The sequence below is a fragment of the Elgaria multicarinata genome, chromosome 2 (assembly GCF_023053635.1).
Source record: "Elgaria multicarinata webbii isolate HBS135686 ecotype San Diego chromosome 2, rElgMul1.1.pri, whole genome shotgun sequence".
Classification (NCBI taxonomy): domain Eukaryota; kingdom Metazoa; phylum Chordata; class Lepidosauria; order Squamata; family Anguidae; genus Elgaria; species Elgaria multicarinata.
This window is the reverse complement of record NC_086172.1, coordinates 146962323-146979622: the sequence shown is the minus strand read 5'-3', so window position 1 is coordinate 146979622 and position 17300 is coordinate 146962323. Positions and strand designations below refer to the sequence as shown.

At 42.5% G+C, this 17300-nt stretch overlaps 1 protein-coding gene across 1 annotated transcript in view; it reads right to left on the bottom strand.

Annotated features, from left to right (window-relative positions):
* Positions 1-17300, bottom strand: part of TTLL5 (tubulin tyrosine ligase like 5) — a 150090-nt gene that overhangs the window by 49364 nt on the left and 83426 nt on the right. The window contains exon 30 of the mRNA XM_063117892.1: positions 14046-14197. Within this exon, the coding sequence (XP_062973962.1) occupies positions 14046-14197 (152 nt within the window). The remainder of the gene's footprint in view (positions 1-14045; positions 14198-17300) is intronic.

Below are 17300 nucleotides of genomic sequence, written 5' to 3'. Positions count from 1 at the left end.
ACAACACCCTATCACGGCTTCACAACACAAGCAGAGATTTTTAATGGGATGTAATTTTTGGATGTCCCTGATCGGTGCTTGGCCCGTTGTTGTTTTCCTTATACATGTTGCCCTTGGGCAAGCTTATTCAATCTCATGGCCTCCAATATCATCTGTACGCCGATGATACACAACTATATCTGTCATCTCCGGAACTTTCTCCTGATGTTCACGATCGTATCTCGGCATGTCTTTCAGATATCTCAGCTTGGCTGCTTCATCGTCGCTTGAAGCTTAACATGGCAAAGACTGAATTGCTTGTTTTTCCTCCTAAACCTTCTCCTCATCTCTCATTCTCTCTTACTGTCAATGATGTTACGCTTACTCCGGTCAAGGAAGCTCGTAGCCTTGGCTTTATCTTCGACTCCTCGCTCTCCTTTATTCCTCATATTGAGGCAGTAGCTAAATCTTGTCGATTTTTCCTGTATAATATTGCCAGGATTCGATCATTTTTGTCTGTCTCCTCTGCCAAGACGCTTGTTCATGCACTGGTTATTTCACGGTTGGACTACTGCAACCTTCTTCTCTCTGGCCTTCCTTCTTCTCACATCAGTCCGTTGGTTTCTGTTCACCACTCTGCCGCAAAGATCATCTTCTTGGCTCGCCGCTCCGACCATGTTACTCCGCTTCTGAAATCTCTTCATTGGCTTCCAATTCACTTCAGAATCCAATATAAACTTCTCCTGTTAACCTTCAAAGCTTTTCACGGTCTAGCTCCTTCCTATCTCTCCTCTCTCATCTCACACTATTGCCCCGCTCGTGCTCTTCGCTCCTCTGATGCCATGTTTCTCGCCTGCCCAAGGGCCTCTACTTCCCTTGCTCGGCTTCGTCCATTTTCGTCTGCTGCCCCTTACGCCTGGAACGCTCTTCCAGAACATTTGAGAACTACAAGTTCAACCACAGCTTTTAAAGCTCAACTAAAAACTTTTCTTTTTCCTAAAGCTTTTAAAACTTGATGTTGTGCAGACTTCTACTGTTACTTTCTACTGTTAGTTTTTCCCTACCCTGTGCCTGCTTACCCTACCCTGTACCTGTTTGCATTCTCTTCCCCTCCTTATTGTTTTACTATGATTTTATTAGATTGTAAGCCTATGCGGCAGGGTCTTGCTATTTACTGTTTTACTCTGTACAGCACCATGTACATTGATGGTGCTATATAAATAAATAATAATAATAATAATCCTCAAGTGTAAAACAAAGCAAAACAAAACTAAAATAATGGTATAATGCTGCATTGTATCAAGCCATTGATAATAAGTGGCCATAATCACATCCTCATAGGATCTTTAAAAGGATCTACCTGTCACTGTTCAGGTAACAAATGTTAGGAGGGATATCTTGTAGCTGACTGGAGAACAAATGGAGCTGGTGAAGATAAAGCAACTCCTCTTTTAAGTTGAAAAGATTAATTCTGCTATACACAAAAATGTGTTATCTACATTTGTCTTTCCAGAAATCTGCCTCCCACATAGCCCGCAAAGGAACCAGGGAGGGAGTGAGGAAGGGAAGAGGAAAGTATTTGGGTTAAAAGGCAACGCTAACCTAGTTTTCATCCAGTGTAATGTGCGCCATACAGCTGCTTGCATCAAGATCAAATGAGATGTACATTGGCCAGGTGCAAACATCAGAGCTTTGAGAATGAAGTGCAGCAACTCAGGCTGAGGTTATGAAATTAGAGTAGAGAGCATTATAATGAAGGCAGCTGAGGGTATTCCCTAGAGAGCATAATACAAATAACTGGAGCAAGCTCTAGCAGCTTTTGTTCTAAAGGATGATACTGAAGTTGATGAACTTTAATCTGAGACCTTTAAACAATAAAAACCCGATTGAGTAAAGTACCTAAAAGCCACATGGCCAGAAACAAAGGAGTTATAGTCAAAATAGGAATGACAGACCTTTGAACGCAAAGTCCCCCTTTCATATTAGGAAGATGGATGTTCAAGAAAGCATAGAACAAGAATATTTTTTAATGGGTTTCTTTTGGCAAAAGACCATGGCGAACTCTTCTACAATTCCTTGATTGTTGACCAAAGTAATATCCTCATATTTGATGCACCCGGGATTTTCCCTTGGGTGGCTCCCCTCTAGCCCCTGCTGCAATGTAATGAATGGGTGAAACAGTGCCACTGTTCGGGCAGGAGAACTGCACTGAGACTGGGGGCAGGGAGAAGGGTCAGATTAGGCACAGTAGCTTGTTAGCCTGGTCATGTGGCCGGGCATTGTGGACTATTTCAAAAATAAGCTACTGTGAGTAGCTTATTAACTCATTATGGATTAAAGTGATGTCTGAACGCAGCCGCTTTGTTACTCAGCAGCATCAGCTCTCTCTTGAACAAGCATAAGATCCATAGATGCGACAGACAGATGCCAAAACAGTGATCCATTGATCAGGCATTTTATGGTGGTGCCCAAAGAAGTTTCTCAAATTCCCAAACGTACCTAAAGTCCAAAAAAGTTGGGGACTCCTGCTAGACCGCATGAGCATAAAATCATTTCCACCATATACACGTGAAAGCCAAGAAACCATCACAGAAAAGTTTGTTCACCTCCTAGAGAGGAGGAGGAGGAGGAGGAGATGCCGAGCTACAATCCATCCATGTTGCCGACAGGTTTGAGCACTGTCCTGGCTCCCTTTCCTCCAAGTAAATACTGAAGTCATGGGATTAGACAAAAGCCATAGTGCTTGCTAAGTTGTGATCCTGTGAGCCCTTAAGAGCTTATTTGCCCTGCTCTATCTTCCCCTGTGGGAAAGAACCGAATTGTTGTTAAACTCCATCGCTGCAGTCTTTTGGAAAGTCAAAAGCACATGCACATTGTCATGAAAAGAAAAAAGGTTTATTTTAATATTCAACACTCTCTAAAGGAGCTAGCTAACTTGAAGTATATTGGCCTCTCATATTCTATCATACCTAGGCTCTGCAACCGCGCCTGAAATAAATCTCTAGGGCAAGATGTCATCATACATAAATAGGAACATTGAAATTCTCACTGGTACGTCCCTCCCTCCAATCTTCTCAAAAGAGGCTTTTGTTATGTGTTGAAGCCCTGCATAGCTTAAAGAGTTGCTGATTTATACCTGCAACCTAGGGAAACCCTGGAGAACAAATGGCTATCACAGTACCAATACGATCTCGCAGTCTACAAACTAAGGGCTAAAATGGTTCCTTTCCCCATCCTCAGTCATGGATAGTATTACTCTGGTCAAACAATTCTCAAATACTAGTATCATTTGCAAAATTCAAGTCAAAGCAGAATTTGAGAGCACGTTTGGTCTCTCCTTGGAACAGCATGAGAATTCAGAACAAAGCAGAGAATTTCTGGTTATATCAAATTGCAATGAAATAATCAGACTACTGCACCTGTCTTAAAGGGGATTGGAAACTCCAGGTTCTAGCTAAGCTGTCTGAGGCACCCCTTCCCAAATCACTTGTAAAACAGGCAAGCTCCTGACCAACTCTATCACTATCCACCCTGGAAAGAAGACCATTCTGGACAAGGAGCACCAGTCTGCTAGATCTCTCAGTTTTCCCAAATAGCAGCTATCCTAATAGCTTAGCTTTGGATAATAAAGGGTTATGAGAACGCTTTTAGCATGCTAGGTGGTTAATAGCTCTTACTCAAGCCCAATTCTCATAACCATAGCGGGCCAAGCTAAATATTACACCAGGAGATCTACGACTAATCTCTTGACATTTGCCCTCCAAACACACTCTAAATGAGGCTACAAGGGGTGGGGTGGGGGGAGCGGACTACTAATTTGATCAAAGGAGTAGTGGGGAGGAGGTGAGCACATTTATCCCTTCCCCCACAAGCCCTCTGACATTTTCCTCATCTAAAATTCCACATGCTCCACACAAGCTATTATTTGCTTTGTATCATGCCTGTATTTTCTCCCATGGAGAAAAATAGCAGTTTGGGAGGTGGGGCAATTTAGATCAGGAAAATTGCACCCGGGGGGGGGGGGAGAGTTTTAAAGCCCCTACACCTATTCCATGATCAAATTTAGCAATGCCTTCACCATCACTACTGGGCTTAATTTAAAAAAATAGTAACATTGGGAGATCAATCAGAGAACTCCTTGCATAACATCTAGTTTGGCCCTTATTCCAACAATTTTTACACTGCAAGGCATTGAATGTGCATATGGAAAGTTAATGGTATGAAGTGGCTACCATGAAAACAAATTAGTAGGCTGCACGGCTTTTTACAGGCCATAGCTAGACCTAAGGTTTATCCCTGGATTGTCCAGGGGTCAAACCTGTTCATCTAGGTGACACACAGGGGATCCAGTGCTCAGGCAGGGGTGAACCCTGGCTGATCCCAGGATAAACCTTAGGTCTAGCTGCAGCCACAGTGCCAATGCCTGTAACACAAACTGGCAATTTGTACTTGTGGCAATCAATTCATATAGAGGCTACATGACTAAAAAAGCAGTAATGTGAATAAGCCCTGAATTAGTTCATATGTCATGGGGGGAGCAAAATCTGGGTGCCAGATTCCATTTTGCAATGTGCACTTTCTGTAAATAGCTGCCTCCCCCCTCTTCTCTTTCCTTAAACCCTTTCTGTGAACAGCTCCATCTGTCCTTAGGCCTTGCGCGATGACAGGTTCTTTTTTTAAAAAACAAAACACCCTTTTGAGTTATTGAAATGTTTATAGAATATTCTGTAGGATCAGCTTAGGCAATGGCTAGAGAGGGGTCATTTTAAAAATAATAATAATAAGCCGGTGATCTAACAGCCAATAGCTAGGGTGGGTTCAAATGCTATCACACACCCACACCCCTGTTCTCTTTTCTTGAGTCTATCTGGTTTGGAGAGCAAATTGTCAAAATGATAATTTCTGCAATCTCTGTGTTTTATGCTTTAATTTGACACCTCATTTATCTGTGATTACTGAAAGTACTGACTTTCTTTCAAGTATCTATCTACAATCACAACATTTCATCTCATTTCTTACATTTCTGTACTGCCCAATAGGCAAAACATGTAAACAGACAGCGCACACGCACCTAAACAATTCTAACAATCAACAATAAGAGACCCCAAATGCCTGAGAGTAGAAGAAGGTCTTAACCTGGTGCTGAAAAGATAACAATGCTGGTACCAAGCAGACCTCATTGGGGAGTTTATGGAACCATCAGGAGGCTGCCACCAAGAAGACCATCTTCCTTGTTTGCCACCTTCTGAGCCTCCCTCAGAAGAGGACCCTGGAGAAGGGCCTTAGGTTATGAGCTTAGTGTACAGGTAGGGTCATGCCAAGAGAGGCAGTCCATTTAAGTACTGCGGCCTCAAGCCATGTAAGGCTTTATAAGTCAAAACCAGCACCATGAACTGGACTTGAAAACATACAGGCAGGCAGTGCAAATGGGCCAGAATTGGTTATATGTTCAGACTTTCTTGTCCCTCTTTTCAATAAGGCCATCATATTTTGCACAAGCTGCAGCTTCTGAACCATCTTCAAAGGCAGCCTCATGCGCAGTGCATTGCAGTAATTGACTAAAATTCCATGAGTGACCTTTTTTTCATTTATTTGATTTATTATATTTTTATATTGCCCAATAGCAAAGGCTCTCTGGACAGTTCACTCTTTCCAGAGCATTGGCACAACTTCAATTTTGCCAGAGACAGAAATGAACAGCCCAATATCTTAATTAAATTACTTCATGAGTAAGCACCCTTGCCCTTGGGGGAGGTCTTGACACCAAGCTGGTTAAAGCAGCATGGTTCTAGAAGATCCCGAATTTGCTTTGTATAGGTGCGGAACCAATATGAGAGACTGCACTGGGACCACAAAGAAGGAAGTTTTTCCTAGTGTCCAGGTAGATGTTTTTCATCATGGCTGAAAGCAATGGCAGTTTTACTCCCTCACTTTACTCCCACACGTCCACAACTACCTCCTGCATTCACTACACTGTATCTGCCTCCCCTGGTGACTAATGTTCCCTATTCCCATGGGAAATTAATAGCATAGCATAAGTCATTACTGCCTGGAAGGCTGAGGTTGCAGGGTCATGCCTCAAACGTCTAAGAGATGCAAGCTCCCTGCTTTCCCTCCCTTGCAAGCTCCAGGAAGGCAAAGAGATGGGACTCAAAAAGGAATCCTTCGTAAGGATTGTGTCAACCCAAAATGATGGGCTCGCAGCTATGTCAGAAGAGGTTGAGGTAGAAGTGGAGCTGCCAACAGAGGTTTTTCAAGCATGGTAAAACCCGTACACAGAAAGTTCATGTGGCTCTAGTTCCAAGTGGTCTGTTTTTCCTGCTGCCCAAAAGGATGCTATTATTACCCCTTGGAAATTTGGCTGAGGGCACAAAGTAGCAATTTGTTTCCTAAAAGTAAGTAGGTGTACCTGACTTCTTTTCTTATCCCATGATGACTAAGTTTCATCATGAGTCTTTAGTGAGGGACTTTGTCAAAAGCATTTTGGAACCTAGTGATCCTTAATGGAGTTTCATCCTTAATGGATTTTCTTCAGCAAGAAAAGGATGAAATAAGCAGTAGGAAAACACAAGATGGTTACAAGTGGAAGTCAATGTTGTCTTGACTTCCAATTAAAGTCCATGAACGAGGCAGTGCAATTTCACAACAAAAGCCTCCTCTGGAACCACACATGGTGTCAAGAGGCATGGCTTGCTATCCATCCTCCAGATGGTTTGGACTACAGCTCCCACAAGTCCCAAGCAGCATGGCCAATGGCTGGGAGTGTGGGAGCTGTAGCCCAAAACATCTGGAGGGCCCCGTTGTCTATCCCTGCCCTAGCGTTAAAGCAATAAGGCTGTGCCCTGGTGTGGCACAGGAGCCACCTGCCTCAGTGGTGCTCCTGGACAACCCTTTTAGGAAGCTGCATTGTAGCAAGTCAGATCATTGGTCCATCTGCCTTCGGAATGTCTACACTGACTGACAGTGGCTCTCTAGGGTTTCAGAGAGGGGTCTTTCCCAGCCATACCTGGAGATGCTAGGGACTGAACATGGGACTTTGCAAACCATGAACTCTGCCACTGAACTAAGGCCCAGCTTCATGTGGGTATAAACACAATTTTGGGCTATTGCCATACCTGAGAAAGGGGATAAAAGGAACATTTCTTCCTGTTGCATCATCTCTGATTTCTAAAATAGGGGGGAAGACAGGATAGCATAGCAGAAGGCAGATTATATACATGGCATGAATTTAGGGCAAAGGAGTTACAGCTAACCTATGACCACTGGGAAACCCTTAGGATCCTAAAAACTTTAGGAGGAGGAAAATCAGTGCAACTCTACGCATTTACTCAGTGGTGAGTCCGACGGTGTTCAATTGCACTAATTCCCTATCAAGTGTATTTAGCATTGCAGTAATTCCTTTGTGTGGAGTTTAAATAGGGGAAGAGATGAGAAGGGGCGTTGTAAAAAAGAAAAGAACACAACGCACTGCTTCTCCCACGCTAGGATTCTTCCAATTAATCAGAAGATGTAGCAGCTGCAAGGTCTGTCCTGTCAAGCGCATGTGGCCAGAAAACAGAGAGTATCAGGGCCAACGCAAGCTGTGAGGGAAGGTAAAAAAGCTACAGTAGCTCAGCAACAACCTGATGAGTGATGAAACAACAACAGAAGGCTGCATACTTTAAATTCAGAGGGATAAAAACTGTCAGGCCAGTGCACATAATTCTTGAAATGGGGGATGGAGTGATCTAATCAAAGTACTTGAAGCTCTTTTTTATTCAAAAGTATTACAGGGGAGGAAAAAACATTTTATTTCTACTTTCTGACCCAACTGAACATCTCGAACGTGTGTGCGTCTGTGTATTATGCCCATAAAGGCACACAAAAAACTTACCACCCTTTCTCTCATGTCCACAGAAATCTAAAAGACAGAGATGAAAACAAGCGGCAGGAAACATAGGAAGTGAAAGTCTGCCAGAACTAGCACACGTTCTGGATTTATAAGGCCGAAGGCTAGAAAATGAACACTTGAATCCAAGTGGTTTCAGTAATCTAACGTTGCTCAACTCTCCACAGTCTTAGTTTCATGTTTTGAAGCCTGTGTTAGATTCATGTTTGTGTCAGGCAGGCAGGCATCCAATAGGAGCAGTGGCACAGTGTAAGAAATTCACTAAAAGACGTGCAAAGGACTGTAACGCACAACCCAAGAACGGCACCAGTTTGTCTTGGAGCAGGTCTGACAAAACCCTCCTACGTCATACATTTAGAAATACTGACACTTCTAAAAGCAATAAGTTTTTGAAACTCTGTAAACAAGCGGTGGGGGGGGGGGGGGGGAAGGATCTGCCCAGATTCAGAGAGCATGAACTTTCCACAATTCAATGAACTTGTTTGGAGCATAACCTCCAGCCCGTGTCTGAAGTCCTCATGCCTCAGAATTAGTTTTTAAACAATTCATTAACAATATTTGGTGTTCAAAACTTACAGAAATCAGCAATCCCCAATATCCCATCCTTTTCTTTAGATTCACATTTGAGAGCTTTTGATTTCTCTGCTTCAGAGCAGTCATTTCATGCTTTCATGCTTTTTGAACTGAAGCAGCACTAAAAATGAGCTTGCTCAAGACAATGCATCATTCCCACATACTTTGAGCATTTATTATTGCTACTTCATTTATTACAACACTTTCAAAGATAGGGGCCTTCGCACATTTAAGGCAGACATTCTTTTGAATCCATGTATACTTTTGAATAGTTTAGGAAATGAAAACCTCTATCCTCTCATAATGAAAGAGTTACAAGTGAAAACCTATGTTATAAATTGAAAGCTTTATTCCAAAGTCTCCCCCTCTTCACCCCTTTCCACTAACACCTTGCATCCGCATATTGGAGTACTCCTCCACCTCCGTGTAGTTCTCTCATTCCTTATGTAGCCAGCCAGTGGTGATCCAAATGCCCCTGAGAAAATGTGGCATATTGGAAATTCTGCCCCTGCTTGCCTCGGCTCTTCCTGCTAAGAACAGACCGCAGAACAGGCGGACTTAGGGGCTTTGGGCTGACCAGCTACCCCAGAAGAGTTAGAAAGGTCACAAACATCCCACTAATTTCAAGGCACCTCAGTCAGTGGCAGGGGGACGGATTCAATAAACCAATGCTTGAGCTATAGCAATTTCAATTTCCACCCTTTTGTGCCATCACTGCAGTTTCGCTTACGTTTACCTCTAGTGTTCTCTTTTCAAATTTTTAGGAATGTTTGGCAAAACAGTCATAAAAACTGTTTTACATTTCATTCACTGCCTAATTGTACTAAAATGGTATTCACACAAAAACATGATGTCAATTCTTGTTTGAATAACGAGAAAGCCTGGCAGTGATATTGCTATAGTAGATTATTAATTAGGACTCAGTGGTAGGCTTGTTTAGAAGTTTCCCTTTTTAAAAAACAAACACACAGAGGTCCGGGTCTCGAATTAAACCTGTTACGGAGGGGGTTTCCCTCCACCAAAAGGACGAGGTTTGTAGTCTGTGGATTTTCATTAACCCCTTTCTGTTATTAGAGGCACAAGTGATCCCTATGGCTCAGAGTGCCTTCTACCAACTTAGGTTGATATACCAGGGATATTCTGGCTTCAGTAATCCATGCCCTGGTAGCCTCCTATATGGATTTCTGCAATGTGTTTTATGTGGGGCTGCCTTTGAAGATGTTCCAGAAATTTCAACTGGAATATGGCTTTAAGAGTGCTTACTGGGCCTGGGCCTTATGAACATATTATGCCAATACTTCGTAACAGTTACAGGGTTCTAAGCTGTTTCTGGGTCCAATTCAAAGTGCTGTTTTTGACCTTCAGAATTTGGGACCAGATGTACCTATGCATACCTTCACAGTGTCATTTGAGGGCCTACTTCGAGTGTCCCTAACCAAGTGTATACAGTGGGTGGCCATGAGTGACTGGGCCTTTTCAGTAGTAGCTCATTTGTGGAATGCCCTTCCCAGAAAGGCCAGTCTTGCACCTACATTAATGTCTTTTAAGCATCAGGCAACTACAATTTTGTTTACCCAGACCCTTTGCATTACACTGTGATGTTTAATATCGTTTTAGCTCTCTGATTTTGTATTCCTCCTCCCTACTTTAACTGCTCTGCTTTGATCTTAATCTGTTTATTTCATTGCTGCATTTTATTGTAATGTGTTTTTTTTATAAAACTGTATTGTTTTACTCTGTAAGCAGCCCAAAGAACTTCGATATGGGGTGGCCTGGATATAGCATTCAATAAATAAAATGCTACTATTGGAACTCAATCAGAAAGAGAGTAATCCAAATTGTAAGAGGCTGAATAGCAGACCATGTGACAGACAATTCTATGGTTCCAAACCAAACTCTACATCAGCGGTTCTCAACCTGTGGGTCGGGACCCCTTTGGGGGTCGAATGACCCTTTCACAGGGGTCACCTAAGACCATCGGAAAACACATATTTCCGATGGTCTTAGGAAACTGTATTGACTGAACTATGTCATGTATCATCTTTTGTATTATTAAAGCTATTGTTATGTATTATTTTCATTAGCAAACCATCCCATGACAATGGATTGTGTAGAAAAGATCGAAAATAATTTTATGGTTGGGGGTCACCACAACATGAGGAACTGTATTAAAGGGTCGCGGCATTAGGAAGGTTGAGAACCACTGCTCTACATTATACCACTACAGAAACACTGCAGAGAGGAACAGCAAAGTAGCCCTGAAACAAAGTATCATGTGCATAAGGACATTGGCTTGACCTGAAAGAAAACCAAAAGGACAGAACTGGACAGAATCGTGGAGGTTCTATTCCTGGGGTGAGCAACCTCAGGCCCAGGGTCCAATCTGGCCCTCTAGGGTTCCCTTCCCCTGACTTCACTCTGTTTCCCCCAACCACCGATCATTGGGTGGTTTCCTGGCTTTGGTTTAGTCTTTTGACTAATATTCTAAAAGTTTGAAATGCCTCCCCTAAAGCTTAGTTACTGACTCTAAGAGCTTTGAGATATAACATGCTGGTGTGTGTGTTTTGTATTTTTGGCTCTACCTCTTTTGTGTCTGGCCCCACCCACCACTGGAATGCGGCCCCAGACAGCTCCTCTGTAATTGAATTAGGCTCCTGGGTTGAAAGAAGTCCCTACCCTGAGGATTGACACCCACGCACCCAAATGCTGCTTCCAGGTTATTAAGCTAAAAATAAAGCAAGAAGAAGGAATGTGAGAATCAGCAAAACTCAAACTGGCCAAAAATTTCCAATTCCATCTTGAAACACGTTCCGACTTGAGATTGTATCAGATTGTGTGTTTTTGCATGAAAAGCCATCCATATTTTCATGTGAATTTTTCCAAATATACGCATCAGTTGTGCACATCTTTGAAAAGTACATATTCTGCTCTCGTTGATTAAAGCGTATTTGTGCACATTTTTCAAATGTACGCATGCTGTCAAACACATTTTTTTTCCGTCTGCAAATCGCAATACAAGCTTCAACTGCAGATTGTGTTCAAGTCTGTGTTTGGTCCAAAAAGTGCAAACTGGAGAGATCCTGATAAAAAATGAACTGAAATACATCCCTAGGTAGAACTAGTAGACAACAGAACAATACAGAATGATGGTCAAGACATCACAGTTATACAGAGTCAAAGAATATGGATGGAGCGTAAGACCTACTGACAATCGAAGTAGTATTAAACAAATGATTGTACATATAGCAAAGCTGGCAGAAGATATATCAGGATATACTAGTAGATCTCTGGGTGATTTGCAGTAGATTAGCAAAGATTGCTGACTCCCAATTGTTTTAACAATAGCAAATAAAATGGAAAGTTTTTTTAAAAAATCAGACTTGGCTGGTCTTGTACTAATCACATATCTCTTAGGCCCAATATTCCTTATCTGTAAAATATTAGTATTCATTAGGGTTGACTCTGATTAGTGGACCACAGGTTTCTAGAAAAAACCCAAAGTAGTTCCCACACGATCAACATCTGACCATTCCTGCTGTAAAGCCATCAACAAGGAAAATATTCTAGACTAATGCTGAAAGAAAGAACTCTACATAGCCAAGGACAGGACAGAAATGTGGTTCAGGGAATGTGGAGGTGATTTAAACAGCTGGACTGCAGCTCTCACAGGCTGCGGGGTGGGGAGAGAGAACTTCTTCACCTGTTGGAGATGTTCTCTTTTTTGTATATATAATAATCCATGTAATAAAGTGAGAGACACCCATCCAATTCCAATAATTTATAACCCTAAGAAAAACACTAGACTAAACTAGGGAAGGCACAGGGTAAAAATCATATACTAAGGAGAATTGCCTAGGTCACGCTGTTTTTTATATCTCCTTGGTGCTGTAGTCCTTTCTTCTCAAACAATCATATAGAGCATGCTGTTCAGAGCAAACAACAAATGTAAACCAGTCTGAACTGCCAAACCTGTTACCCCAAATGAATTTAACCAATAGTATGCGGGCAAAGAAGCATGCGAGAAGAAAAGAGCTGAACTGAAACTGCAGTGACAGCAGGCCTAAAGGGACTCTGACAAAACTTGCAATAAAAAAGGGAAATGGAAAACAGCAAAAGTTTAGAGCAGGCTATTACAGGTACATGGTGACAGGTCAAGACACATTTGGGGGCCGGTGAAAGCATGTGTGTGGTGAACTGTTAGGTGTAAGAGTACTAGGAGAGAAAGAGTGGTTGGGATAAGGGCTGTGGCTTAATGATAGAGCACATGTTTGACATGCCTAAAGCTCCCAAGCTCAATGCCTAGCTTCTCCAGTTAAAAGGAGCCAAGACAAGTGAAGGCTTCTTTTGAGTTGCTGTCAAAGCAAGTAGCACAGGGCTAGACTTTGTATGAATGAAAGCGGAAAAAACTGAAACCTAATCCAGATAAGACAAAAATACTGTTGGTTGGTTTGGCTTTTTGTTTGGTTTTTAATGATATTGGAGGTACTGTTCAGTCTGTTTTGAATGGGGTTGTGCTCCCTCTGAAACAACAGATTCGCAGTTTGGGGATACTCCTGGAACTGCTGTTGCTTCTGAATGTAAAGGGAATAGCAGTGGCCAAGAGTACCTTTACTAATGCCGTCTGGTCCACCAACTGTATCTGTTCCTGAAGAAGTCAGACTTGGGCCAGCCAAGCCATTCATGTCCTAGTCACCTCTAGATTGACATACTGTAACACACTCTACAGGGGGCTGCCCTTAAAGACAATCTGGAAATTTCAACTCTTCTAAGAATGCTGTTGTCAGGTAGTTGTGTGGCACTAGCAGGGTGGACCATATTATGCTCATTCTGGCCCTGCTTACCTGGCTGCCAATTTGTTTTTGGTCTCAATGCAAAGTGTTGATTTTAGCCCTTAAAGCCTCCAATGGCTTGAGACCAAGGTATCTCAGGAATTGCCTCCTCTCACAGGAGCACAACTTGAGAACCTCTGACAGCGAGGGGACAAAAAAAGGTGGGGCATGCTTGGAATCTGGGTGAAGCTCAATTGATGGAGCAACAAAAAAGCCCCCCAAGGACTACTCTCCTACATTTCCCTTGAGCGAGCCCCCTGATTAATTTCCCCACAAGCAAGGAAAAGGGGGGAAAGCATGGAAAGAAAAGGCCTGTATAGCTCAATTATTCAGCCTCACAGGAGTACAACAAAAATCTGTCTGTCATCTCAGAGACAAATGAACTTGAAAAAGGGAGGCCTTGTCTTTCTCAATTGCTGAGTGCTTCAATCAATTTGTCTGCATCATCCCTAAAATGGGAACACTTCCCTTTGAGTAAGGCTGCCAACTGAGGAGGAGGTGAGAAGGAGTGTTTCTTCACAGCTCTGAATTTTACGTCTAAGGAAAATATATCCAATTTCAGGTTTTGGTGTTTTCTAATCTAGGCAATATCAGCACTGAATAAATATCAAACAACACATTCTCAAATTTCACTGTGGAATTAAAATGCGCCTCCCATCTATCATGCTTCTCCAAGCCATTGTCATTCAGCCACAGTTCTGCAAACTAGTAATGTTCAAAAACATTTCCGAATGTTAAAGTAGCATCCATGGGCTAAATAAAGCTGTTTAACGTACCTGACTGTCAAAGACGCAGGTCTGATGTCAGTGGTTTGCGGGTGTGTTTGAAAAGCCCAAAGTGAACTTCCCGGGTTGAGAGGTGGTCGGTAACTGGGAGAAGATGCATTTACTCTGCTTACAGCTCCACTCATCAGATTTAAATTCGTTAACTGAAAAGAAAAAGAAGTGGTGGGGGTTAGGACAAATACTATACGGGGTTTAAGGAAGCAGCAACAAAATGGTTTGGAACATAATACATTTGAGTGAAGCTATTTTCATTGGTTAATAGATACAGCCTATATTTCAATTTTAAATATCTATTAGACAATAAGACAATGGAAGGATTGATGGTCAGGGGAAAGGAGAAGAGGCATGGTCATCAGGAGGGCCAGACTGGGACCCAAGGTGGGCTGTATTTGCCCTGCAGGCCTGAGGTTTAACACCCCTGATTCAGAGGACAATGACTAGGTTCAGTCAACACGATAACCCACGTTGGGCCTATTCAGACGACACTTCAGGGACTGTGGTTAGCGAAACTGTGGTTCTCTGAGGTTAGCACTAACCACAAGCCATGCTGTTGCACACAACACTTTAAGCCACGGTTAGAGCCGCTAACCCTGCTGCAGATGGTCTGACTGGGGTGAGAAAGTGACCAGGGTTTAGCAAAATGCATTGCACACAACACCTTAAACTCTGCTGCTTAACCAAAAGCCCTAATCAGCAGGGTTTAAGGTGTCTTCTGAACTGGACAACTCAGAGATTGAGTATGGGTTGTTGTCGAACGGTGGGTTGTTATTCAACCCAGCAGTGCTAACCATGGTTTGTTAACCACAAACAACCCATAAAGACAAACCATGGTTTGCCTTTGGGTTGTAAGCTGTGGGTTGTTCGTGGTTAACCAGAGTCAACCAGGAAGACTCAGGTTCAAATCCCGACTCATCCACAACCTTACTAGGTGACCTTGAGACAGTCATTATCTTTCAGTCTAACCTATGTCATAGGATTGCTGAGGAAAAAAAGGAGGGAAGGATCTTTGAGGAAAGACAGGATAAAAATGTAACAAAACCAAGTATTTATAAACATGACAGTCTTGCTCTTTGGAGTTTCCTTCCATCATTGTAATGGTAAGATGAATGACGTAAGAAATTTATGAGCAGAATTGTGTTTACTTGGATTTTTATCCAACCCCACCCTCTCCCAAGAGCTCAGAATTTGTTGCAACATTATTTAAAACCAGGACATTAAAAAAATTAAGCTCACAAAACAGCAGTACAATAAGATAGCTTATGCTATGTTTCACTAGGGTTTAGACCCACCTCCACAATGCTCTGACTCAGATTAAACTCCAAAGATATGAAAACTTTCAGAAGACTACAGTGGTCACAAAGATTGCCACTGCCACTTTGCATGGGTCTGCCATGGTAAAGATGGCAAGAGTTACATGGACCCTTCATGAAATTCAGTAGCAGCAACTTCTTGAGTATGTCTGAGCAACACCCACTACAATAGGACTCCAACAATATGATAGCATGATTTTTAGAAGTTCTCCCTCTTGGAAGATCATTGCCAAACCATTGTTTTGCACCTTATTGCTACTTCACAAATGTTCCTCCCTCTATCATGCAACTGCTACACTAGTCTTCCTCGGGCTACTACTCCCATCAGCCTCAACCAACATGTTCAATGGTCAGGGAGGATGGGAATTTTGGGCCAAAACATCTCAAGGAATCCAGGCTGGGGAACGTTGTGTTATTCCAACATATAAATGAAAGGCCACTGACTTAAGAAAAATGCAACCTAAGAAATACTCAACCACCAGATTGTAGTGACATGAGTGTTTGGTCTGAATATGAGAAACCAAATTTCCCAACCAAGGTCAGAAAACCAAGCTCACTAGGTGGTGCTGGGCATGATGTACATGAGCACTGTTCCCATGTGCTCCATCCTCATGCTATTCTTTCCCTCCTGGGTGGGCTACGATTCTAGGCTTCTACAGTTTATTGGCCATAGCCTCTTGTTATGCCCAAATTGAGACGCTTAATTTACCACGAGTGGAACAAGCTAAGATCTTAAGATCTTGGCTTGTTCCAACCCTAGAAACTACACTTTCCCCAGTTTGAATGTAAAAGGAAACTATGGTTAATTCACCCAAAAAGTGTTGAATTGCAGCACACAGATAAGGGAAGATGGAAGGGGCTGTGCAAAGATGGAGACATGGGCACCGGGCTCATATATCTCTAGTTAACTGAGATATGATATTCAAACCAGGCCACTTTCTCAGCCTACCCTATCTCACAAGTTATTCCAAAAGATAAAAAGAAACAAACTGATACCCTTAAAGGAAGGACAGATACCCATGTGATAAACAATAATGGAGCCAAGATCCTTCAAATCTTCATGTGTCAGTATAAACCAATATGTGGCACATAGAGCAAAATTTGGCATCTGGAGAAGGTCTTGGTTTAAGAGGGTTTTTTTTAATCCAAGCTGCAGCCAGGGGATCAGAAAGTGGGATTTCAGTGTCTTGCACAATTCCTTTACCTCACTGCCCCCACCCCCCGCCCCATGACTGGCAAAACCCACCAAGCTCCATGAAAACCTGAATGCAGTATTATTCAAAACAATTGCTATATATAAAATGGGTTCACTTTGCAACATTCAATCTGACTGAAAAATGTGTGTTTCTTTAGTTCACACTTCGTGCATTTGAGGATGCATGCTAATCAATCATGAAAGGCTTGATTTCGAGTAAGGAAGGTCTGCATGAAGGGAGCTTAATTCAGACCTCTCCTCCCAGCATCAACGTGCGTTAAGCCAGCTGTTTCACCATTCTCTCCCCTCCTCCCCCTCCTGTGCTACCTTGGTCCATTCCCCCTTCAATATCCAAACGCTGTTTATTTTAAAGCTGTCTTTCCAAGTGAGGCAGGTGTGTAAACAGTTCAGTGTGGTGGGTAAGGACATTTCACACATTCCATGTAGACAGGTGTTTAAATTACAGCAGAATTAAATACAGGCAATGGATTCAAAGGAGAGCACACACACCAGAGCACACAAGGCTTATTTGAACCAGCCCACCAGCTTCGTTCATTTTGATAGTTACTCCTTCAGGGCATTGATTTGTTTCAGCTGCTATAATTAGCCTGCCAGCTTGGTGGATTCCTTGGGTAACCCATAATACCTTGTGGATCTGTACTGCAGAGCTCTGCTTTGAATTACCTGATACTGACAGTCCCCGCACCAGTTGGTTGATGAATTTCAGACTGTCATGATGTT